At 58.8% G+C, this 25,213-nt stretch overlaps 2 protein-coding genes across 2 annotated transcripts; both read left to right on the top strand.

Moving 5' to 3' along the window:
• Positions 1 to 1,960: 1,960 nt before the first annotated feature.
• CSK (C-terminal Src kinase) lies at positions 1,961 to 13,013 on the top strand. Its single transcript, XM_080626582.1, has 13 exons — positions 1,961 to 2,173; positions 7,567 to 7,642; positions 7,904 to 8,017; positions 8,526 to 8,638; positions 9,241 to 9,460; positions 9,795 to 9,888; positions 9,963 to 10,028; positions 10,168 to 10,267; positions 10,412 to 10,502; positions 11,223 to 11,296; positions 11,408 to 11,603; positions 12,043 to 12,129; positions 12,222 to 13,013. Exons 2-13 carry the CDS (start codon positions 7,628 to 7,630, stop codon positions 12,402 to 12,404), a joined length of 1,353 nt encoding a protein of 450 aa, XP_080482708.1. The 5' UTR covers positions 1,961 to 2,173; positions 7,567 to 7,627; the 3' UTR covers positions 12,405 to 13,013.
• A 6,924-nt stretch (positions 13,014 to 19,937) lies between these two features.
• On the top strand, positions 19,938 to 21,919 carry CPLX3 (complexin 3; the record flags this gene model as incomplete). Its single annotated transcript, XM_080626635.1, has 3 exons — positions 19,938 to 20,098; positions 20,387 to 20,474; positions 21,695 to 21,919. 3 exons carry the CDS (start codon positions 19,938 to 19,940, stop codon positions 21,917 to 21,919), a joined length of 474 nt encoding a protein of 157 aa, XP_080482761.1.
• Between the last annotated feature and the right edge of the window lie 3,294 nt (positions 21,920 to 25,213).

Consider the following 25,213-nt stretch of genomic DNA (forward strand, 5'->3'; position numbering starts at 1 on the left):
CTCTGGCTCTGTCCCCTGACTTTCCCTATCTTCTACAGTCCCTTTGTTCCCTTCGCGGACATCTCCATCACCTCTTTGTGGTCCCCTCATCCCAGGGAGTGCATCGTCCCCTCACAGCCACGCAGGGCTGGTACTCTGGAGTGTCTTTGTGAGCTCTTATCCCTTGTCCAGCAGGAGACAAGCCGAGATGGTGGGAAGAGTTCCTGCCCCTTCCCTCCCCATCCTCCTTGGGGGTACCACACTCAGTGTGCGATCTCTTTCCATGCAGTGATGCTCTCCAGAGCCTCCCTGGCCAGCGGAGCTGCTGGCATTGTCTTTCTCCCCAACTGGATGGGTTTTGGGCACCCATGGCTCAGCAGGGGGATGCTGAAGCATGGGGTGAAGCAAGGGGTAGCCAAAAAGGGGAGGGAGGCTGGTGCCTGGGCTTCCTGCTCTGTCCTGCGGGGGCAGGAAGCGACAACCAACAGCCACCTTGGTGTGGGTGCCGAGGCACCTTTGCACCTTGGTGTTCCAGCGAGGCCTCCCGGCGAGAAGGGGGGCTCTCCGGTCCCTGCCCAGCACCCATGGGCCTGCGCCTTTCCCCAAGGATGGAGCAATCTCCAACCATCCCAAGGGCCCCACGTGGCGGTGGATAAGGAAACGCTGCAGGATGCCCAAGCGCTGTTTCTTTTCTCATCCCTCCTTCCACGCTGCTTCCTTGCTGGAACAACCCCAACACCTCAGGCAGGTTCTCAGGCCTGGCCACGCAGTGCCTGCAGTGCAGGGCACCGACGGCTTCCCACCCTGCTGCAGCTGTGCCCCGACACCCTCACCCCATCAGCAGCATCGCTGTCGTTATCACCATGATTGCTATTACTGTTGCTATGGATGTTATACCATAGAACCGTAGAATCATAGATCGGTTTGGGTTGGAAGGGAGCTTAAGGATCATATATTACCATTTCACATTATATCACATCATAGCATAGCATGGATCATATATGATTAGTAAGTTATATAGTATTATTGCATGTAACATTGTTACTATTTATGTTATATAAATTACATATAAATATGTTACGTTATGTTATGTCATATCATATCTTAATTAAATTATGTCATGCTACATTATATTAGGTTATATATAATAGGATAGGAAAGGATATACCCATGGCAGGGGGGCTGGAACTAGATGATCTTAAGGTCCTTTCCAACCCTAACTATTCTATGATTCTATGATTCTACGATATAATGATATCACATCGTGTATTATATCATATATAATACAATATATATCATATATAATACAATACAATGTAATGCAATATACTAATGATATATATATCAGTATATTGTATTACATTGCATTGTATTATATTATTATTGTTATAGGATATAGTATGTAGTACATTGTATGTCATATGTAGCATATATACTACATACATATATAGTATATATAGCATATATAGTATACATAGTATATATAGTCCATAGTATATAGTATATACTATATACTACACACTACATACAATATAGTATAGTACAGTAATAGTATATTATAGTATTTTGATAGCATTTTGATAGTATTTTGCTAGTATTTTGATGGTACTTTGCTACTTGACCATTTCACTGCTATTTATCGCTGGCTCAGCAGCAGCAGCAGCGTTTCATCTGTATTCTAACGCTGTTTCGGTACTACCTCAGCGCAACTCTGCGCCCACCGAGCAGGCACCCGCGGCGCGGGCAGGAGCACAGGGGAGGAGGGCTCGATGCGGGTCCCGCTCCCGGTGCCGGTGCGGGTGCGCCGGCCCCCGGCAGGTGGCGGCCCCGCTCCGCCCCGCTCCGCTCGCCCCGTTCCGCTCCGCGCCGCTCCGAGCCGTGCCGGCGCAGGCGCGCTCCGATTCCGGGCGCCGCTTCCTCCCAGCAGGCCCCGCCGCCCCGGGCGGACCCCGCGCCCCCCGCCCGGCCCGGCCCGGCCCGACCCGGGCTGCGGACGCGCCGCTGCCTCCGCACCTCCCCGCTTCCCTCCCGCCGCACCGGGCTCGGCCCCGCCGGGCGGCGGCAGCGGCGGCTCCGGCTTCCTCCGCCCCTTCCGCCCCCCCCGCACCCCCCCGCCGGCCCAACCGAGCCCGGAGGCCCCCGGCAGCGCCGCATGGAGCAGCCGGCGGCGGGCTGAGCCCCCTGCCCGAGGGAGGTGAGTGCCGAGCCGGGGGGCGGCGGGGGGGGGGGGGCACACACGCACGTACCGGAGGTGCCCGCACCCCCCCGCACCGGACTGGGGGTCTCGTCCCAGCCGCGGGGGCAGCGGGGCCGGGCCCGGCCGCCCAGCACAGACAATGGGGCCTGCGGGGCGGGCGGGGGGGCACGGCCGTGCTGCCTGACCCGGCACGGGTGACCCCCGCCCCGCGCCGGGCCCCAGGGACAGCGGCACCGCCGGGGAGGGGGCTGCGTCCTCCGGTCCCGGTCATGCAGGGAGCCAGGGACCCCCGCAGCATCCCCTGCCCAGGGGGGGACCCGCCGCCCGGCGAGGGGCTGGCACCGCTTCTCTCCCTCCTCCCGCCCTATCCCCGTCTCCATCCTCATCCTCCCGCCCCATCCCCGTCCTCATCCCATACAAAGGCCGGGCCCGTTTGGGTTGCTGCTGGCGGGGTTTTTGAGAGTGGTTGGGGCAGAAGGAGGGAGCTGGGGCCGGGCGTCATAAGGGGCTGGCAGCAGTTTTTGGGGGTTTTCCCCTATCTTTGTGTATTGATGTTCGTGTTTCTGGTCCCCGAGGCGGGGACGGGTTATTTATAGCGGCGGCTGTTGCCCGTCGGTTGATCGAGAGTGAAAGGGGCTGTGCCAGCACGCGGGGAGAAAAGTCACACACAATAACTCCAACCTGAGGTGCAAGGGCCGGGCAGCGTGGGGAGGGTGATGGCTGCTTCCCTTCCCAGCGGAGGGGAGCTCAACCCAGCTTTCCTCTGGAAGAGCCCATCCCAATCCCTGCCAAGGTGGAGAGTGGCCAGAGAGGACCGTGGGAGCGCAGCAGAGGGATGCAGGGAGCATCCCTTGGGTACCCGTCCCTCACTGTGCATCGGTAGGACGGTGGTGATGAAGCAAAGCCTCTTCAAGGGGAGCAGCACCGGGACAATCCCCCTGGAAGCACAGGGAGGTTTGGGGTGCTCTTCACTCTGCAACCACTGCGTTCCCCCCTCGTCTTTTCAGTTTGGGGTGGGTGTTTGCAATGAAAACCCTTTGAACCGTGCCCCAAGCGGCTTCACCGTGTGCCCATCCCCAAGGATGCCCCGACACCCCCCAGGACCTGTAAGGTCGCCCTGGAAAGGGATGCCGGGGCGATCTGTGGGATAAGGAGGGTGGAAAATCACCCTGATGGGTTGGTTTGTGTAGGAAAGATGATGATGAGGAGCAGCCCTTTGCCATGGGGAGGCCGGAGGCAGCATCTCTCCAGCCCTTCACCTGCCTCCCCTCGGCACCTGCTTAGTCTGAAGAGCAACATCTTCCCTTGAAGAGAAGCATAAAGAAATGAAAGCAAGAAAAGGAAAGACCCCCCCCGGCCTTTCCAGCCATGCTGGGCCTGGGGAGAGCAGCAGAACCCTGCGAGCGCAGCCAGCTCGCTGATGAGATAAAGGAAGAACGTTTGTCTTTCGATTACAGTTATCGTAGGTGTTACTTGTAATAACAGGAGATAAGATCTTTTGGAGAGCGTGAGGATGTAGTCTGGTTGGGGTTGGGTTATTTTTGGTGAAGTTTAAAGAAACTTGAGTTGTTGAGGACTGGAGATGTTGCGGTGAGGTGGATGCGGATGGTGCCTGCGCCCTGCATTCCATGGGAGTGAAGCTTTGCTACTATCTACAACTCAGCTTGCTTTAGCTGGGGCTGGGCAGGGGCTGCTCCCCGTTTCCCTCCAGCTAAGTGGGTTTGAGGTGCAAATGTGGCATCTTTCCCTCAACCCATCCCTTGGTGCCAGTGGGATTCGGTCGGGGGGTCCCAAATTCCCCTGGATGCTGGTCCCAGCCTGCCCATGGGTCTGGTGCAGCATGATTTTGGCTGGTGATTGACAAGAGGAAAGGTTTCCCTGGTGCTCTTTGGATTATCAGGGTGCCTGTGGTATTCACCATTCCTGCCCTACCTGCCTTCCCCGGTCTTCACTATGAACCGGGCTTCCCAGAGGGAAATCTGGGCGCGGGGAGGCAGCAGGGGTGAATCTCGGCCGTTCCCAGTGCCCATCATGGGGCTGAGGTTCCTTGCCTGGCTAGAGCAGAGATGCTCGGGCAGAGGAAGGGCACTCTGGCTGCTTCCCAACGGGAATGGGGATGGGATGTTTCCAGGGGGAGTGCAGCCGTCTCCTGGCAGAGCTGAAGAGCCAAACCTGGCTGTCAGCTCTGCTGAATCTGCTGGGCGGCTCCCTGGCTATTTTCTTAATGTTCATTTCTTTGCTTCAAGCTGGCTTCTGCTCTTGCGCATCCTCCTTGGGGAAGCCCCTCTGCTTTGAGAAGGGGCCATGCGTGTGTTTTCGCACAGCTCACCGGCTGGAAAAGCAGGGAACGATGCTCCCTTGAGGCTCGGGATCCATCACCGCATCCTTGTCCCAGCGCCGGCTCCCATCGGGATAAGGCAGGATGGCGGAAACGAGCGGGGGCACGAGGCTGGGGCCATGCTGGGTGACAGCGGGTGACGTGCTCGGCAGGAACCGCGCTGGCTGTCACATGAGGCCACCGCAGGCACAGCGCCTTGGGGGGCCGGGTGGCAGCGGCCTCACTGCTCTCAGGGGTACAGGGTTTCCTCCTCCTCCTCTGAGGCAGGAATTAGGTAGTGATTAAAGCGAGGTGATAAATAACCAGGCTGCTGCTTAAAAGTCACCTGCGGGAGGTCAGTGACCAGATGTAGGGGGGACATCAGGGCAGCCCCGATGCTGTTAACCACCTCCCCTTGTGCTTTCTATGCCAGTGCCACCACGCGATGTCCGTGATCCCCAAGGTACAAACTGCCATGGAGCGTGTTCCTTGTGACGGGGTTTGCTGGGGCAGTTTCCTCTTTAAAAGGGAAAGAAAGTGCTCTTTATGAAGGCCTGAGAGCCCAAAGGCAGGCTGTACATTTTGGAGCCCCTCTGCATTTGTGAGCTGTAAGTGCTGGTGACATTCCTGAGCTGAAAGCCCAACCAACCATCCTTCGGGAATGGAAAGATCCTGCTCTGGTGCAGGGTGGAAGTGGCTTTTCCAGCCTGGTGGTCCTGGGATGGGTCTTTGTGCGTCTCTTCGAGGTGATGCTCCCTGGCATCCCAACCTAGCTCCTGCGGGCTTTCCAGCTGGAGTCAGATCCAGGGTGAAGCCTCCTGCTGCTGCTTTCTCTCCTTTGGGGAGTTTAGGGTTAGAATCACGACGTCGGAGCGCCCGGGTGGTGGGAAGTGCTGACTCAGCACTTTAGGGACGAGCTGGTCCTTGAGCAACAGCCGGGGCCGGCTCCTGCTCGGTGTCCCCACAGCGTGCTCGGTGGGGAACAGGGGCCGAAAGCCCTGGCAATGGGCAATTCCCCCTGCAGGGATGCAGAGGCACCTCTTCTTCAACCAGCTCCTTCCAGGCGTTAGCCAAATCCCTCCCTGGACTGATGGAGGGGTGTAGTTTATTCCCTGTTTCCCTTGGGCTGCGTTTCAGACTGGTGCTGTCCGGACCCTTTGCTCCACACCAGGTGTAAATTCTGAATTTAACCAAAAAGCAGCTTGGAAACGCGTTGGAGATGGGGCAGTTCTGGGGGGCTGCATTCCCAGCTGCTGCTGCCCAGCCCAGCATCACCCACCGCTGCGCTCCCTCAGCTCCTGGCCACCTCTGTGGCTGTGTTCCCACCTCATGGGTGCCATCAAGAAGGGTTTGGGTGCCGTCTCGAGATGCTGTTCTTCATCAACAGCCCCATGGCTGCCTGGGAAGAAAACCCAGTGCGTGGAGCCCAGACGCTGTGGTGATGGGCTTCACTGGAAACCCGAGTGCTCAGCTTTGGGTCCTCAAACCCTGCCCTTGGGGTGAGTGTCTGAGCCTTGAGTTCTCTCTGCTGCCAAAACTAAAGGGCCCTGTGGCCTGGGGGACAGTGAAGGAGGTGGTGGGAGCGTGATGCCTGTTCCGGATGGTTCCAGGCATGGCTGTGATGGAGCCGGGGCCGTGTCTGCGTCCGCTCTCTTCCTCCCTGTGGTTCTGCCCCTTATCTTCTTCCTCCTCCAGCCTTGCCTCTCGTTTCAGTTCCTCCTTCCCAAACTATTTTGAGCCGCAGTCAGCAGCGGCCGCTGCCAGCCCCGAGCCCGTGCGATGGATTCAGGAGCACCTGGGTGGGTTTTGGGGCAGGGATGCGCTTCCTGCATCCCGCACATCCCGCTCCGTGCCCCCCGCTCAGCACGACCCTGTGCCCCAGCCCAAGAAAGCCTGGTTTGATGCTGGGGATGGTGACTTCATTCCTTCCCCAGGGTCCGAGCAGCGAGCATAAAGGCGGGTTTGTTCCCCTCCCACATGCCGGGGCAGGATGCGGCCCAGCCCGGGGCCTCGGGGTGCTGCCGGGGGGTTGATCCTGCAGGGAATAGATGTGGTTTATTTCCTTTGGATCCCGGGCCTGGGAAGCTCCCGGGGCTGGATGTTTCCACATGGGGGTCACCAGGCACTGCGGGAGAGCAGGGCTCCGGCTGTGTCATCCCCAGTGCTGCCAAGGAGGGATCAGGATGTGTCTGGATATGAGCGTGGGGCTTGGGGAAGCTGCATCCCTGGCTGGATCCCCTGTGCCTTAGTTTCCCCCTTGGTGCTGCAGGGGCCGTGAACCACCTCACCGGCAGCCCCTGTGTGTGTGTGCGTGTGTGTGTCCCTCCATCATCCCTCCATCCCCATCCCAGCTGAAAAACACCGGCTGAGCTCCAGGGCTGCCCAAAACCCTCCAAACTGCTTCAGGATGAGGAGGCTCTGCAGGATGAGGCTGCCCCGGGGGGGGTTTCCAAGGCAAAGGGTTTGGAGCTTCTCACTGCTGGTTCCACGACGAGGCAGCAGCCACCCTGGGCTGGGAAATGGGCTTCAGTGGCTCTTGGAGGTTGTCTCTGCTCCCATCCCATCCCCAGGCATCTCCATCCCCCTGTACTGTCCCGTTTCTTCCCTTGGATCCTTGATGCTGATGCTGCAGTGGTCACGCAGCACATAAACCTCCGCTCTTAAGAAGCTGGATCCATGCAAATACCTTATAATCCGGGTGAGCAGTTCTGTGCTGGTCCCACCCTCAGCTGAGTGGACCCAGAGCTCTCGCTTCTGCATCGCTCTGGGGACATGTTGGAAGCAACATCTTGATCTGTTCCCTTCTTGGTGGTTAAGAGATGCTGACGTGGCTCTGGGAGCATCCTTTGCAGCAGGGTTCCTTGTGCATTATCCTTACACAGCCCACCATGCCTGGTTGTGGCTGCCCCATCCCTGGCAGTGTTCAAGGCCAGGTTGGACACAGGGGCTTGGAGAAAGCTGCTCCAGTGGAAGGGGTCCCTGCCCATCGCAGGGGTTGGAGCTGGAGGAGCTTCAAGGTCCCTTCAGCCCAAACCAGTCTGGGATTCTGAGTTGTCCTTTGCCCCTGCTGCAGGTCTCATGGTACCCAGTGACGTGTTCCCCCTGTGAGAGTCGCGCTGCAGCCTCCTGAGAAGATGTCAGGGATGCAGGTAAGCACCAGGCAGGGATGGAGCAGGCTCTTCACCTGTGCAGCGGTGGCCCCAGGGCTCAGAAGGGACTGTGGGGACCTGTGTTTGAGTGTGTCTGTGTCCCTCCATCCTCATCCCAGCTGAAAAACCCCATCTGGGCTGCCCCAAATCCCCCTGAGTGCTGCAGGTTTAAGTGAATCCCATTGGGTTTGCACCAGGATGGGTTGGGGGGGCCGGGGGTGCTCAGCTGGGCTCTGACACCATCCTGCTGTCCCCGGCCAGGCTGTTTGGCCCTCTGGTACAGAATGTATCGCCAAGTACAACTTCCACGGTACCGCCGAGCAGGACCTGCCCTTCAGCAAAGGAGACGTCCTGACCATTGTCGCTGTCACCAAGGTAAGGCCATCACCTCCCCATGGCAGCACCCTGCTGCCAGCGCCATGCCGGGAGCATCCCTGCATCCCGCCACACGCTGTGTCAGTGCGATCTCCTGGTCCCGGTGGACGTCCCGCAGGGCCGGAATGGGGCCACGCGTTCGGTTAATTAACTCATGGCCTCCTTAGTTAAGGTTTCTCCGAATTGGAAGCCTCTGGAGTGCCTCCTGGGAAGTGGAGGAGGTTGGGGAGAGGCTCACGTTGGAGCGATGCGTGGTGCTGGGGTGGGAAAGGAGAGGGGCCGTGGGTCAGGGGGCTCTGGGGTACCCAACAGCCTGGGAAGGGCGTCGTGGTGACCCCCATGGGGCCACCAGCATTGGGGTTTGCTGCCCCAGCACCCACCCTGACCTCTGTGGCTGTCCCCTGCACACCCCATCCTGCCTGCAGCTTGGGGACATGCACAGCCCGGGTGTGATGCTGCTGTCTCCAGAGTCCGTGGGCTCCTTGTGACATCTCTGCTGTCCCTGCAGGATCCCAATTGGTACAAGGCAAAGAACAAGGTGGGCCGGGAGGGCATCATCCCTGCTAACTACGTGCAGAAGCGGGAAGGGGTGAAAGCTGGGATCAAGCTCAGCCTCATGCCGTGAGTATCCACTGGGGATTCTGCCATGGGGAATACTGGGGGGAGCATCCCCAGTGCATCAGACCAGAGATCCAGCTGACCCCGTGTCCCCACAGAATCCCTCTCAGGGCTTAGTGAGGTGGAAAGGCAGAAGGAGCAGGGGTTGGGCTTTCCCAGGTGGGCAGTCCCAAGTGGATTTGGGATCCAGTGCTGCTGGGGAAAGCTCTGTGCACCTCTGGAGCTGCCTGCAGAGCTGGGAAGATGATGGATGGTTGGGTTGCATGCCAAAGTGGGTCCTTTCCCCAAAGTTATGGTTGTGAAGGCTGCTGGGAGGAAGAAGGGGGTCGGAGTGGGGTCTGTATGGGAGGGGTAGGAGATGGGTGGATGGATGGGTTTGATATCCCTGCTGCATCCCAGAGCCAGCGGTGACCCAGTCTGGAGGAGCCAGGGCTGCTGTGGGGAGGGGAGCAGGACGCCATGGAAGGAGCTGTGTGATGGGGTGCATAGGGGTAGCAAGGAGGAGCACGGGCAAGCTGGCTCCATGCAGGCAGGGCTGAAGGCTGCTCCACGTCCCCATCCCAAACACATCCCAATGCTCACCCTGCCCTGTGTGCCCGTTGCAGGTGGTTTCATGGGAAGATCACTCGGGAGCAGGCGGAGAGGCTGCTGTACCCCCCCGAGACGGGGCTGTTTCTGGTGCGGGAGAGCACCAACTACCCCGGGGACTACACGCTGTGCGTCAGCTGCGAGGGGAAGGTGGAGCACTACCGCATCATCTACTCCTCCAGCAAGCTGAGCATCGACGAGGAGGTCTACTTCGAAAACCTCATGCAGCTGGTGGAGGTGAGGGCCCACTGCTCCTGTCCCCCTCGGCCAGCATGGGGACCATAGGTGTGAGGTGGGGGGAGCTGGGGCATATGGGTCTGAGCTCCCACCCAGGGATGGTGGGGCCTTCTCTGCCCACCCCATGGGGAGAAGTGGAGGACGGGGGCAGGACAAAGGCGGTGGCTGGATGGGCAGGAGGAGGGACTGGGACCCCCGCGCTCCCTCTGTGCTCCATCCATGGCCTTGTGCTGCCACCTGGTGGGATCCCAGAGCCTGGCATCGCCTTGACGGGGACCCCCCACCCCATGGTGTCCCCCCACCCCACGGCGATGTCCCCATGTCCCCTCCCCAGCATTACACCACGGACGCGGATGGGCTCTGCACCCGCCTCATCAAACCCAAGGTGATGGAGGGGACGGTGGCGGCACAGGATGAGTTCTCCCGCAGTGAGTGGCCGTGCCCCTTCCCCGGCTCCTGGGGACCCCCCAGCACCCCCTCACCCTCCTCCTCCCTCTCGCAGGCGGCTGGGCCCTCAACATGAAGGACCTCAAGTTGCTGCAGATCATTGGCAAAGGGGAATTCGGAGGTAAGCCCCGTGCCCCCAGCGCTGTGGTGGGCCTAAGTTGGGGGGGAAGAGGCTCTGCAGCTCCCCCGGGTGATGGTGGGGCCCTGGGAGGCCGGGATGCTTCCCAGTGTCTCCTGTGCCCGTCTCTCCCGGCCTGCAGATGTGATGCTGGGGGATTACCGGGGCAACAAAGTCGCCGTGAAGTGCATTAAAAACGATGCCACAGCTCAAGCCTTTCTGGCGGAGGCGTCCGTCATGACGTGAGTGTTACCGGGGGGCACAGTGTGAGGGAGGGGGCTCCTCTGTCCACATGAGCAGGGGTGGGCGGTCCCCAGTGTCCTATGGGGACCGTGGGACCCCTTCTTCCCCCCAACCCCTACCCTGAGCCCTCCCGTGCCTCGCAGGCAGCTCCGACACAGCAACCTGGTGCAGCTCCTGGGGGTGATCGTGGAGGAGAAGAGCGGCCTTTACATCGTCACCGAGTACATGGCCAAGGTGAGACCCCTGCGCCCTGTGCCCTCTGTGTCCCCACAGGGTTCTCCCCACAGACCCAGCTTGGGTGGCATCACCCTGGGGCCACCGTGGTGGTTGGAGGTTGCGTGTCCCATTGCTGGCTCCGAGGGAGGGATGTTGTCCCACGCAGGAGGGGGCAGTAGGTGGGATGCTGACCCTGATGGCAGCGTGAGACCCCACCTGCAGCACTGTGTGCAGTCCTGGTGTCTTCAACACAAGGGCATGGAGCTGCTGGAGCAAGGCCAGAGGAGGGTCATGATCAGGGGCTGGAGGAGCTCCTGTATGGAGCCAGGCTGAAAACATTGGGGCTGTTCAGCCTGGAGAAGAGAAACTGCGTGGAGACCTCAGAGCAGCTTCCAGTGACTGAAGGGGGCTACAAGGATGTTGGGGAGGGACTCTTCATCAGGGACTGTAGTGATAGGACAAGGGGTGATGGGTTCAAACTGAAACAGGGGAAGTTCAGGTTGGATCTAAGGCAGAAGCTCTTTACTGTGAGGGTGCTGAGGCGCTGGCCCAGGGTGCCCAGAGAAGCTGTGGCTGCCCCATCCCTGGCAGTGTTCAAGGCCAGGTTGGACACAGGGGCTTGGAGCAAGCTGCTCCAGTGGAAGGTGTCCCTGCCCGTGGCAGGGGTTGGAACTGGATGAGCTTTAAGGCCCTTCCAACCCAACCCACCCCATGATTCTATGATCTCCATCCCTTCAGGGCAGCCTAGTAGACTACCTGCGGTCGCGCGGGCGGTCGGTCCTCGGTGCAGACTGCCTGCTCAAGTTCTCCTTGTAAGTACAGGCCAAAGCAGCAAGGGTTGGCTGTGCCCACCACCCTGACCCAGAACCCAGCAGTGTTCTGGGGCCTCCTCACTGACTCCCTTCCCTCCCCACCCCAACCAGAGATGTCTGTGAAGCCATGGAGTACCTGGAAGCCAACAACTTCGTTCACCGGGACCTGGCGGCGAGAAACGTGCTGGTCTCGGAGGACAACATCGCAAAGGTCAGCGATTTTGGGCTGACCAAGGAAGCCTCCTCCACGCAGGACACGGGGAAGCTGCCCGTGAAGTGGACAGCACCAGAAGCACTTAGAGAAAAGGTGGGTGAGCGGGGACTGGATTGATGCAAGGCAGAAGCTCTTCCCTGTGAGGGTGCTGAGGCGCTGGCCCAGGGTGCCCAGAGAAGCTGTGGCTGCCCCATCCCTGGCAGTGTTCAAGGCCAGGTTGGACACAGGGGCTTGGAGCAAGCTGCTCCAGTGGAAGGGGTCCCTGCCCGTGGCAGGGGTTGGAGCTGGGTGAGCTTTAGGGTCCTTTCCAATGCAAACCATCCTGGGATTCTGTGATCCCCACAGGATGAGAATGTGATGGAGGCGAACGGAGAGGGGTGCACCCTGCGCTCCCTCAGCTTTTCCATTCAGAGATGGCGCTTGAGCCCCAGTCCCTGCTGTCTGACCCCTCAGACCAGCTGCCCTGGGGCTGGGGAAGATCTATTACCCCCATCCCTACCTGCCCCCACTCACGAGGCTTCCCTCCCTCCAGAAATTCTCCACCAAGTCAGACGTGTGGAGCTTCGGGATCCTCCTCTGGGAAATCTACTCCTTCGGGCGAGTGCCTTATCCGAGAATTGTGAGTGTTTCATCCCCATCCGCTCAGGGATGGGTATGCAGAGGGGGCACCCCCCCCTCTCCCCACCCTGACTCCCTCCCCTATCCCCCCAGCCCCTGAAGGACGTGGTACCCCGCGTGGAGAAGGGCTATAAGATGGATGCTCCTGACGGCTGCCCCTCTGTCGTCTACGAGGTGATGAAGAAGTGCTGGACGCTGGACCCCGGCCACCGGCCGTCCTTCCACCAGCTCCGTGAACAGCTAGTGCATATCAAAGAGAAGGAGCTCTACCTGTGAGGGGGGGGCACCGGGAGCGGCCAGGAGGGAGCCCCGGGGGGGTGCTTCACCCCCCTCCCCCCCCCAGTTCTCCCGGTTGCTTCCAAACTTCCAAATCAATCTGGTTTTTTATTATTATTTTTTATTTTTTCCCAGGTTTTGGGGTTTTTTTGGGGTCTCCCAAGTTCTTTTTTTTTTTTTTTTTTCTGGGGGGGTGGGATTTTTGTTTTCAAAATTTGGGTGTTTTTTTTTGTTGTTGTTGGGTTTTTTTCACTGTTTTTTATGATTTGCAGCGGGGCCCAGCCCCGCGCTGGCGTTTTCCTAAAGTACGAATCTTATTTTTTAATGTAATTAAAAGAAAACACAAAAAAAAAAGAGAGAAGAAGAAGGAGGAGGAGGAGGAGGAGGTCGATAGAAGAAGAATAATAATAAACTCAGCTAATGAACCGGACACACGGCAAGGAAACCCCAGCGACAGAAGTGATGGTTACAGGGGAGCCGCCGCCGAGCCGCGGCCCCGCGAGCCGCTTTCCTTTTGGGTTGTTTTGCTTTAAACTCGTCGCAATGTTTGCATGCTGTCTCCAGAGGCCTTTTTTTCCAGTCCTGTCCAGTGCTTTATTCTCATGTAATGCTACCGACTGTGAGATTCAACCTGTAATAAAAAACAGAACACGACGACCGAACCCCTGCGCGACGCACGCGGCGCATCCTGCTCGCTGCTCCTCCGCTCCCATGGGCATGGTCCCCCCATCTCTGGGCAGTCGCCACAGAGCTGGGGTGAGCAGCTTGGCTCCATCCTGCCCATGAGAACGGGTGAGGTTGATGCAGGGATGATGCTGCCAGAGCTCCCCTTTAAGCCAGGCTTCGTCTTCTACCGTTGGCTGCCCCATCCCTGGCAGTGTTCAAGGCCAGGTTGGACACAGGGGCTTGGAGCAAGCTGCTCCAGTGGAAGGTGTCCCTGCCCGTGGCAGGGGTTGGAACTGGATGAGCTTTAAGGTCCCTTCAGCCCAAACCGGGCTGGGATTCTGTGCTTGGACAAAGTGGTGGAAGATCTGGGGATACCTTTTGGGGCTTGTTCCCTCCCCTGCTTGTCTCAGCCAAGGAGCTGAAGGTATCTGTGCAATGGGACTCCCCAGATCCTGCACCCTGAAGGAGGTGTCCTTATGGAGTCCCTGCTGCCTCGAAGGATGGAGGTGGCGTCTGGCAGGATTATAACAGTTCCCTTCATCCACAGAGAATTATTCAGTGTTAAAAGATGCACAGGGCATCAGCTTTACCGGCTGCACAAACTGGAGCCAGGAGCTCTGGGTCTGCTTTGGGCCGGGATGGAGACTGAGATTCCTCTTGGCAGGAGTGATTGAAGGGAAAAGTAGGGAGCGCTGGTGCAGCAGGTACGGCTCAGGTCGAGGTGGGAAGGACGGAGTGACACAGCAGTGGTACCTGTGGAAGTCGAGTGCTCCTGCCCCTAAGACAGGACAGGGATGTGCTGGGGCTTGTTCCATCACAGGTTTTATTTCCCCTGGGCTAACCCCTGCATCCCCCATTCCTCCTAGTGCTCCAGCAGGCCCCAGCCTTATAAGCAGCTTTACTTTTGGGGCTTATGAAGATTAAAGTCACTTACAGGCAAAGCCTGCAAGGAAGATGCTGTTGAAATGGCGAGCAGTACCCAGCGCCTTCTTGTGAGGGTGGCAAAACCCTAACCCAAAACTCAGTCAAACCTCAGGTTTTCCTCTAAAATGGCATCCATCACCAGGTCTGTGCTCAGTCCCATGGGCAGAGGGGAGCTTTGGAGGGGTTTGGTGCCACACTGGCATCCTCAGCATCCCAGGATGCAGCTGGAGGATGCTGACAGGGACTGCTGTGAGAAATCCTGCTCACTGCAGAAAGGAGGCTGAGCCCTGCCAAGCCCCTCCTGATGCCAGCCCCGTGCCTCAGTTCCCCCATACGGGGCTGTTTGCTCCTGACTCCTGTCTCTGGGTCTCCCCCACTCTGGGCTGCTGCCCATTGATGCCCAGCCAAGGACAGCCTGTATCCCACGAGGTGCCTTCTCCTTAGGGATTGGGGGCTTTTCCCATCGTCTGTGAACCCATCAGCAGCCTGAGGGGGATCCAGGCTGCCGGCTCCTGCGTGATGCCCGGGGGCTACTGTGTCCCTTGGGTGCTGGCTCACAACATGTCCCCTCTTCCTCCTCCTCCTCCTCTTCCCATCAGCGACAGGGAGATGGGCACTGGGCCCAGTTGTGTCAGCTCCCATCCTGCCTCAAGTTCACAGTGTGAATCAGCAGCAGCAGGCAGGGAGTGATTGCTGCTGAGCGCCAGGGTGCCCGTGACACGGCACAAAGGGACTCGCTTTGCCTCTCCCCCTGCCTTTGCCACATGGCTTGCCAGGAGACACAGCTCCTGCGAACCAGCCCCTGGCCCTGGGGCAGAAGGAGCTTTGCTTTTCCTCCCCTATCCCAGCTCCTTCACCTGCTTCCTCCCGCTCCTTCTTGGAGCAGCCTGTCCCATCCCTGCTCCCAGCAGAGATACTCTGACCTTTAGCTCTGACCCTTCCCTACATCCCAGCCCTGCCTTCTCCCCTTACCCCAGGGGTTCAGGGAGCCTTCCCCTCCCTCAACAAACTTCAAAGGGAACCGGAGCGCCCATCTGTTCCCAGCACAATTCCAGCTGCAATTCCTCGCTGCTTCCCATTTCCCAGGGTTGCAAAGCATCCATCCCAAGAGGAGAGGGTGCCCGGTGCCCCCTCCCAAGCTACCCTAATGCCTAACTCAGTGCTGCTCGGAGCAAGCCACCAGCTCTCATCATGGCCGGATGAGGCTCCTTCTGCTCCATCCCTCATGCGTGGGCTTCCAGAGCCCTGGCATCTGTGCCCTGCCCGCGCATCCCCCCCTGCACGCCTGGCTTTATCACCAGCACTATTTATAGCACAAAGCCGTTCCCAGCACCGCTCCGCGCCGTTCACCTCATCCCGCTCTGCCTTTTCCTTCGGAGCACTCCAGGAAATGAAGGCAAGGCTGGAAAGATCCCCCGTGGGAAAGCTGTGCGTGTGTGTGTTCCGGCTGGCGTGTGCCTTTGCTCCGGGCTGGCTCTGCACCACCGGCAGTGAGGCAGCACATGGTGTCCCCATGTGCCTGTTTACATGCTCCGTGTGTCTGTCCGGGTGGATTTGTGTCACTGCTTGGGTGCAGGCTCTGCCAACCCGCACCCCGAACACCTCCCTCTTCTTCCTCCTCACCCCCCAACAGCGTCGCTCCTCGGGCAGGGGTTACAACCACCCTGGCCTGTGCTGTGACCTCCTCCCCTGCATGGTCACCCTCCTCTTATGGGGATGCGCCCGCAGCATCCCAAAGCCTGCATCCCTTGGGCAGAGGCTGCCTGTCCCTGCGCACAGCTCTGGTAGGACCATGCCCATCCCACACAAAGAAATCCTGTGCTCAAACACTGAGTCTGGGAACCCGCACTCAGCCCCGTGATGAGATAAGGGGGCTCAGAGGGAATCTGGGGGTATCTCGGCAGCATCCCAGCTTCCGTTCCCAGGTCCCGCAGGGGGGATGCTTTGCTAGGCCAGCCCAGGGCCATTATGAAGTTAAGTCTATCATTCATTATCAAAAAAATGCTAGAAATGTAAAAATAATGTAAAAATACGGTAAAAATGTAAGAAAACTGTGATAATGTGAAAGTATTTTGTATTTCTAGAGAAGAGATGGGCATGACCCTGTGAAGGACCTTGCAACTTCTTCCTCCTGAGCACAGACAGTGATGTCCACGCTGAGGGCAGCTCTGCTGCCACCCCACAGCTCGGGATGCAATTAAACACAAGGGGGTTTGGAAAGGGCGAAGTGTTTGTTACGTGTGACACAGCCTACGTGATAAACCACTCTCCTTGACTAAAACGAAGGCTTAATGTCAAATAAGAACAGAAATGACCCTCCCCCCTTTGGGACCTTGTCCTTAGGCGATGACAACAGATTCTTGGCACTCAGAGGCTTGGTTCTATAGGAGTTGGAAGGTTTCACATGGAAATGGCTTCCCTAGGTCATGACAAGGCAGCTTTGATTTCATTTCCATAGCGAGCGGAGTGCTGCGTTGCATTGCACCTTCCGCAGCCAAGGCAAACTCCAGATGCATTTCACTTCATTGAATTACATCCGAGTACCACGAAAGGAAGTCATTCATTTGATCATTTACACCACCCTCTCCCTATCCTTGCTCTATCCCCTGTATTAGTGACACAGCAGCACTTTTACCTCCCCGAGTGCTGGGCAGAAGGGAACCCGCTGCCCTTTGAAGGGATGTTACGTCAAGAGCTCAGACCAGGTTGAATGGGGCTTGGAGCAAGCTGCTCTAGTGGAAGGTGTCCCTGCCTATGGCAGGGGTTGGAGCTGGATGAGCTTTAAGGTCCTTCCAATACAAACCATTCCATGCTTCTATTATATTCTATCTATATTCTATGATATTTTCTCTTGAGCTCTCAGCAGCTGAAGCTCGTGGTGGTCCCAAACAGCTCCAGGACCCTCCGGCCAAGCTCTCCCTCACAAGATCCCCCTGCATTTGACCTCAGAGCTTCAGCACCTCAGCATCTTCTTAACAGCTTCTTCATAGCTGTCACGGAGTGATGGTTGCCTTCTTACAGCTAAAGTAGTTTACAGAGACGAGCTGATTGCACCAACAAGGGCACACAACACACCTACAGCAGCTGCTCTCTGTTTCAGCTCAGAGTATTAGTATTAGCATTAGTCTTAGTATTAGTATCAGTATCAGTATTAGTATTAAGGTGTAATCAGAGCCTCTTCTATTGCTTTTTTGCTGCTGGGGACCTCCAAGAAAGGGGGCAGGTGTCCCCCACTGTCCCCAAGGCCACTCTACCACCGGCCGGAGCTGCTGCCCAGGGGATGCTGAGCTCTCAGCTCCATCCCAGCTGCCACCATCACGGATGGATGTCACTGGGCCTTATCCCTGTGCTAGGAGCAGGCGGCTGCCCCTATGTGGCAGTGGTGGGAAGAATCCTGGTCCCCTGCAGGGATCTCTGGAGCATCACATGAAGCCCCGCATGAGGGGAGAGTTTCCAGCTGCTGCCTTGGAGGCAGTTCTCCTGTTACCTGGCAAGGAGAGCTAAAATGATCCCTCTCACCGTGGTGGAGGAAACCGAGCGACTGCTTGCATCCTATTCAAATCAGGTGTCAATGCTGAGAGAGGATCCTCTTAACTTCCACCAGCTTGTCTGAGGCTGGCTGCTACCGGGGAACGTTTCATCTCCCTCCCGTCTAATCCAGGCAGATGTGTGATATAGCATAAGCTAATATAATAGGTCATGCAAGGATTTACATCTCATTACTGCAGGTTAGAGTCCTGGCAGGGAGGATGACTCACTCTGACTTGAATCTATTGAGGGGATAAGGAACAGTTTGGCTGCCCGAAGAAAAGCAGATGGGGAAATCAACCACCTTGAAGCATCCCCAACCCTCCGAGGGCTCTTTTCCCTCTCTGCCTCCAGATGGGACACAGGCCCTCTGGAAAGAGCCTGTACCAAGGAGCCAGAGGGATTGAAGAGCTTCCAGCAGCTGCAGGAGCTCCTTTAGCCCTTTGCTCCATCCCTATAGAAGCAGCTCCGTACCCCAAGTGAGTATTCATGTGCTCGTTTTCACCTAGCTGCCTTGGGCGAGCACTGCTGCTCATCACGAGCTGCTTCCTCGCCGTCTCTCAGACAGGGAGGCTGCAGGGGAGCTGACCCATCCAACCCAGCTGGAAAAAATCGGTCCTGACTTCAAGTCTCTTGCTGTTAGTGAGTGCTTAGACAGAAATCCGGCCTGAGCAACACTCCCGGGACCAGCCGCATCCAAAGCCTGCTCTGAGCCAACCCAGGGCTCAAACCTGCCCTGGGCATGGGACACGAGCTGGGGTGCTTTACCTCCCCCCTGCCCCTCTTTCCCCCAGCCCTTGGCTGATGGACAGCCAGAACTTGGACCCGCTGTTTCCAATGGGACACCAAGGAAAATACCCAAGACAAATACGGGATTTATTCCTGATGTAGTTTCCCTTTAAGCCACGTTTCTGCCTGGTGCCACCTTGGGCGAGGGGGGAATAGGAAAGACTGCCCCATTCCCCCTCCCTCCTTCACTTCATCGCCTCACAGCTGTTCCAGCATTTTAATCTGCAGAGGTTGTCTTAAATTTGGGAAATGCGGTGATTTCCCAAAGCCAGGATTGGGTTTGAAGCCGCCTTCGCTTTCTCATGAGCAGAGAAGGGAAAAAGGGAGAAATGCCCGTGAAAGCCAAGCTGGCCATCTGGAAGGGAGGTGCGTTTCTGATGCCATTAATTGCTCACTCCCTAAGGCCCTTGGTACGGCTGCAGTCAAGGGAGACTGCAGGAGTGGGAAGCGGGAGTGGGGGCAGGATGGGAGCCAGGAAAGCTGGAGGGGTCGAAGGAATTACACAACGAAATCAATGCCTGCTCTGGCTGCAGCCTATTGATCCAGGTGACCGATGGACGCGTGGGTCCCTGGGCTGCACATCACCGAGTGGGAGCTTTAATGGCAATTAATACCATTAGTAGGAATGAGAGGAAGAAGGGTTTGGGCACGGCAGCCCTTAGCTCTACAAGCAAACAACACTTGCTCCTTGTGCACGGCACATATGGCTTTCACAGGGTGTTAAATCCGGCTTTTCCCCCGCCGCACCAGGCGGATGGGGATAGACGGGAGAGGCGCCTCTCTCCTTGCGTTCGCTGCCGGCCGTGGGCGCAGGGGGACACCGAGCGCGGGGTCCGGGGGTCGGGCTGGGCTCACGGCATCCCCCGGGGCTGGGGCCGGGGGGGCCGGCGGCGGCGGCGGCTCCGCCTCTGCCTGGCGGGGGGCGGCGGGGCCGGGGCCGGGGCCGGGGCGGTGCTGCCGCCCCGCACACACCGGAGCTGTCCGCGGCACGGTGCTGCAGCGCCCGCCCGGCCCCGGCCCCGGCCCGGCCATGGGAACACGCTGAGCATCGGCGCGGGGACCCGGCAGCGCGGGAACTCGGCGCCGCTGCACCCCGGCTCCTCCATCACCCCGTGCTCCGCATCCCAGGAACTCGGCTCTGCTCCATCCCGGCTCCGCAGTAACTCCGGCTCTCCGGGAGCTCACCCCCACAGCATCCCGGCTCCCGGGTAACCCCGTGCTCCGGCATCCCTTGAACTCAGCTCCGCTGCACCCCGCATCCCGGTAACCCCGTACTCCGGCATCCCAGGAACGGCGCCGCTGCACCCCTGCTCCTCGGTAACCCGGTGCTCCGGGAACTCACTTCCACAGCATCCCGGCTCCCGGGTAACCCCGTGCTCCGGCGCTCCGGGACTCGGCTCCGCTGAGCCTGGCTCCTCACTAACCCCGTCCTCCTGATCCCCGGGAATTCGCACCACATCTCCCCAGCTTTCCGATAACTCCCGGTACCCCAAGCACCGAGTACACCTCGGCTCCCCGGCTCCCCCTGCATCCCCACCCTGCCCCCTGCACCCCATCTCCCCATTGACCCCGGTTCTCCCAGCACCCCATCTCCCCGGCACCCCTGCTCGCCCCGGGATCGCGACCATGGCGTTCATGGTGAAGAGCATGGTGGGGGGGCAGCTGAAGAACCTGACGGGCGGCCTGGGCGGCGAGGAGAAAAGCGAGGGCGAGAAGTCCCCGGCCGAGGCGCAGGGAATGACCCGGGAGGAGTATGAGGAATACCAGCGGCAGCTCGTGGAGGAGAAGTAAGTGAGCCCTGCCGCGGGTACCGGGGTGTGCGGTGCCCCCTCTGCAGCCCCACGCACTGGAGCCTGGGGTGGACAGCGCTGAGGACAGCAGGGCTGAGAGACTTTAATGAACCCCCTAATCCCTTAATCCGCTTCCTCGCCCGGGAGATGGGATTGTTTCCTCCTTTCGGGATGCGCTGGGAGGGGAGGAAATGGTGGGGAAATGGGGCTTTGCGGAGGAGATGGGGGGTACCCGGTCTGGGGAGAGATGTTCAGACCCCGGTAACCACCCCGTGTGGTTCACAGGATGGAGAGAGATGCCCAGTTTGCCCAGCGCAAGGCGGAGAGAGCCACGGTCAGGTCCCACTTCCGAGACAAGTACAGGCTCCCCAAGGTACGGCTGTGCTGGGCATGGGGGGCATACCCCAGAGCAGCCTTTGGGGGGGCTCTGTGCATGGGGAAGAGGCACCACAGCCCTTGGCTGGGTGGGCTCAGGGCTACAAAGCCCAAATGCAAACCAGCTCCCCTCAAAAGCACCCTCCCATGTGAATCCCGGCCCCTTCCAGTCACCCCTGAGCACCGCAACCCCCACAGCGGGACCCCCAGCACCCCCTCAGCCGTGCTTCATCCCCCTATTCCTCCCTTTTGCTCCCTAAACCCAGCTGGATGAGGGGAAGCAGCCGTCACCCCGGGCTCTCAGCCCTGTAGCTGGGATCGGGGTTGGAATTACACCTTCCTGCCTGGATTAGCCCTCTCCTCTGCCCGGATGATTTGGGAGACACTTCCTACCTAAGGCCCTATTTTGGAGATTCCATTCTGGTGATGAATGATTCACCAGGAACAATCCAATCAAGGCAGAATTCAGCCGTTCTTGGACCTGCTACAAGCTCTTCTCCCCCTAAGCCCCCCATTCATTCAGCAGGAGCCTCAGTGGTGAATACTCTAAATTGGAGCCGGGCTAATATTAGTTGGGAAAGGTCTGCCCAGCCAAGTGGCATTGTTCAGACTGTTCGTTAGTGCTCAGCACCCCCTGCTCCAAACACCCCTTGTATTGCCAGGAAATAAACAGCTGGAAAAGGAATCCTTCCCCTGCCAAAAGCAAGAAAAGGCAGAACGAGACTGAGATTCCCTTTGATCTCCAGGGGAAAGCGGGATTAGCTCAGCTCTGGCCCCCGATCCTTATCCTTTCCATGCTGGAGATGTCCCTTCTCATCTTCTGACAAGTTACTTCTGCTCATCACTGATCCCGCTTGGCAGCCCGGCCGCCTCTTGCCGTGTCTCCCCGTGGCTCTGCAGCCCTGCTCTCCATGGGCACAGCAGTTGTGGAGCTTAACCGGATGCCAAACCTCCCCAGCGCCGGTTTACACCAGTGCTGGCCCCCTGGGGTCCCTTGGTGTGAGCACCCAGGCTGTGCTCACCCGCATCCCCTCGGGGTCAGCATCCTACCCACAGCACGAGCGTGGCTGGCACCCCCCAGGGACCATCCCACACGGACCTTAGTGCAGGGAGACAGCTCAAAGCCCACGCTCTGGAGCACTGTGAGCCCTTCACGTGCCCTCAGCGCCTGCAGACCCCCCCCGTGCCACCCCCTGACCTCCCCCTTGCCCACTGCAGAACGAAACGGATGACAACCAGATCCAGCTGGTGGGAGGTGACGTGGAGCTGCCCAAGGAGCTGGCCAAGATGATCGAGCAGGACAACGAGGAGGAGGAAGAGAAGAACTCGGTTATCGGCCAGCTCAGCAACATCCAGAACCTGGACCTCGACTCCTTGAAGGACAAAGCTTCGGCCACGCTCGAGGACCTGAAGCAGTCGGCTGAGAAGTGCTCCATGATGTGAGGTGGCAGCAGCCCCGCTCCCCGCCGGCGGGATGGGAAGGGAGGGAGGCAGCCGAGCGGTGCCGCCTGCAGCGGGGACCCCACTGATGCTGCCCCCCTCGCCCCGCAGAGCCGGGTCCTCCTCCTGCCTCAATCCCTGCCCCAGGTGTCCCCGATGTGTGGTTGTTGTCCTGTGCTCCGGTCCGAGGGTAGAGCCGGGAGGCAGCATGTTCCCCTGTGCCCCATCCCACCCCTGTGCCCGGCAGCGGGTGTCCATAGGGAGAGCAGGGAAGGAAAGCCCAGAGTGACCTTGGGGTGTCATTGAAGCACATCAGCATGGGAAGGCAAAGGCTTTCCTGCAGAGCGGTGCCCAGGCGCCGGGTTCCTGTCTCCTGGAATGATGGGGAGGCTCCGGTTTGCTCTGCATGGTGTGAGATGAGAGCTAACCTTCCATCTGGGCAAGAGGCACCAACCACTGCCCTTGAGGGCCCCTCCGGAAGGAGTCAGCCGGGAAGGACCTGCTAGATGATCCCAGTCAGCCCAGCGGGAAGGGGGTGTTGAGGACCGGAGGGATGGTGCCTGGATTGATGCCAGTGAGGAATAAACCCCTCTCCCCAGTGCCCATCAGAGCCCACACCAGCCCTTCCCCGGGGTGGGAGCCGCTCGTGTCCTTGTTCCTTCCAGAAGAACAAAGTGGAAAGGGAATCTCTCTCCTCCTCCTCCTCTGTCGTGCTGTAGTTGTGCGCTGTGCTCATCGAGTGTCCCTCCACCTCCTCTGCTGTCCCCGTGCCACGGTACCGTTGTAACCGGTGGAATAAATACCAGGAGATGTCTATGCACTTCTGTCTGTCCTTGAGCAGTGCTCGCCTTGGGGTACTGGGGTGCAGAGAGATCAAGGGCATCCCCTTTGCAGAGCAGGGGGAGCAGGGCTGGGAGCTCAAGGGGGAGACCTCCTGCAGCATCACCCAGCAGGGAGCAGCTCGCCAGGCTCCGGGTGGGTGCTTTGCCATGGTTTGTACCAAAGGGATGCTACAAGAGGCTTTTTGTCAGCAGATGGGTTTAAAAGCCAACAAAACCCCCCAAATCCCACAGATTTGGGGCTATTTGAGTAAAAAGCCTTCAGCCCACTCCCTGCCTCAGCCTCATGGGGTGTCTATGGCACTGTTCCGAGCAAGGACACAGCTTTGCCCAATACAGGTCAAAGCCGGAGCAGCTCCAGTCTGGCTGCATCCCGGCAGGGGAGGTGGGCGCCTGCAGCAGCCTTCCTGGGAAACACAGGCTGGGAATGTCTTGCTCCACATCCCAGCGGCAGGCATGGATTAACTGTGATTTGCTTTTGCAGGGGAGTTGGGTCAGGCAGAACACAGGGAGGATGCAGGAAGCTGGGGATGGAGGTTACTTGTTATTACTACAGTCAAGGATGCTGGATCAGGCCATGTGAGGCTGAGCAAAGCTCCCTGGTACAGCCAGGAGATTACTTCCTGCCTGCAACCTGGTACTGCCATGCTGGGGCCTGAAACCCTCCAAACCCAGAGGTTTCCACAGAATGGTTTGGAAAGGAGCTTGAGATCATCCAGTTCCAACCCCTGCCACGGACCCCTTCCACTAGAGCAGCTTGCTCCAAGCCCCTGTGTCCGACCCCACCTTGAGCACTGCCAGGGATGGGGCAGTCACCTCTCAGAGGACATCAGGCACTGCTTTGGCTGCCAGGATGGACAGAGGCAGCCCAGGCGGGATGCTCTGCCCATGGGGATTCACATCATCGCAGCCCCACAGGGACCCACCAGTGCCTTGAGGACATCTGCTCCAACCCAGCCCCACACAGAGAAAAGAAGGGGGGAATATGGGCAGCAGCAGCTTTAGCTCCAAAAGGGGATCATACCTGATGAGGATGAGCCCAAGCTCATCTAATCCCCTCCAGGAAAGCGATAGCAGCACAGGGACTGACCAAGCCGAGCCCTCCAGCACGGCTTGGCTTTTAAATCCCAGGTGATGGCGAGGCCCAGGTCAATAAAACATCCCTCTGGAGCAGCGGGAGGGATGCGGGAGGGATGTGGGATGCAGCTCCTGGGTCCAGGTGAGCAGCGCTGGTGCATGTGCCCCCCTTCCCACTCCCCCTTCCCGCTCCCAGCCCACGTGCTGCCACGCAAAGGCCGCGTGAAGCTGGCCGGGTTTATTTTAGGAGGCTCCATGACCCCCAGGCATGTGAAAGCAAAGCAGCAGCGCAGCCCTCGCTCCTCCCCGTTCCTGGCGGGAGCTCCGGGGATGCTCCGAGCCCGGTGCTGTGCCAGGGAGGACGGTTTGGGATGGGGGGAGCAGCGCAGGCAGCTTGCCTCCTGCCCAGCGAGACGTGCATCCTGGCTGCTGTCATTCCCCGCTCGTTCCCTGCGGCCGAGCATCCCAGCCGCCTGCACGCCATACGACTGCTCCGGGCATCAACACACAGGCTGGAAAACTCAAAGCAAAGAGTTAGTGTGGATTAAAGCAGGAAAGATCCAGATTTTCCTTTGCTACGCTATAAACCCCTCTGGAATTCCCTCACCTATGAGGCCAGGTTTGGGGTGATTGCTCAAGCTGGATGCTGGAGGATCACTGTGGACGGAGCTCGTGCTTTCCAGCACCAGCCGTGGAACAGGCCCTCATCCTACACAGCAGGATCAGGCCTCTTCTCCACTGGTGAGCAAGTGCTTTCCCCAAATGAGCAGTCATTAAGCACTGAACCAAATGAACCAGCATGGAATGATGCTGGATCTCCACCGAACCCTTTCCCATCCCGCTGCAGCATCGCCGCTCTGCTGGTCCAGGTACCAGGGTTACTCAGGATCCATCCACCCAACATGAAGCCGGGGCATCCCCCCCCAAGCTCCGGCACCCCCGGAGCCTCTTCCTGCTTCCAAAGCTCCGGATTCATCCGTGTCTTCGGCAGAGCGGAAAGGCAGATGCGATTATCCACGCCGGCTGCGGTGCTGCCGTCCCCAGCGGCTCTGCGCTCACCACGGGCCGGGGAGGGCAGGGGCTTTGGAAGTGCTTTAAAGCCTCAGGGAATAATCTGTGCTCACAATAATAATAATAACAATAATAAAGACATGGAAATGCCTTCCCACAGCTGCCCGGGAAGCTCTCCCGGCACGGAGCAGATGGATAAGGACTAAAGGCTGCGGATGGAGGGGGGAAGAAACCGTGTAATGGGGCAGCATCTGGGGTGAAGGCAGCCTCAGGAGGAGCTTTGCTGGGGTCCTGGCTCAGACCAGCCCCCAAAGTGACCCCAATCCATCCCCACACCCCCCTGTCCCTCACCCGCCACAACAACTGAGTG

Source organism: Psittacula echo (assembly GCF_963264785.1).
Source record: "Psittacula echo genome assembly, chromosome: 10".
Classification (NCBI taxonomy): domain Eukaryota; kingdom Metazoa; phylum Chordata; class Aves; order Psittaciformes; family Psittacidae; genus Psittacula; species Psittacula echo.

Coding starts and splice junctions, on each gene's coding strand:
- CSK (XM_080626582.1), top strand. Junction 8,018..8,525: donor CCATTGTCGCTGTCACCAAG/GTAAGGCCATCA, acceptor CTGTCCCTGCAG/GATCCCAATTGGTACAAGGC. Junction 9,461..9,794: donor ACCTCATGCAGCTGGTGGAG/GTGAGGGCCCAC, acceptor TCCCCTCCCCAG/CATTACACCACGGACGCGGA.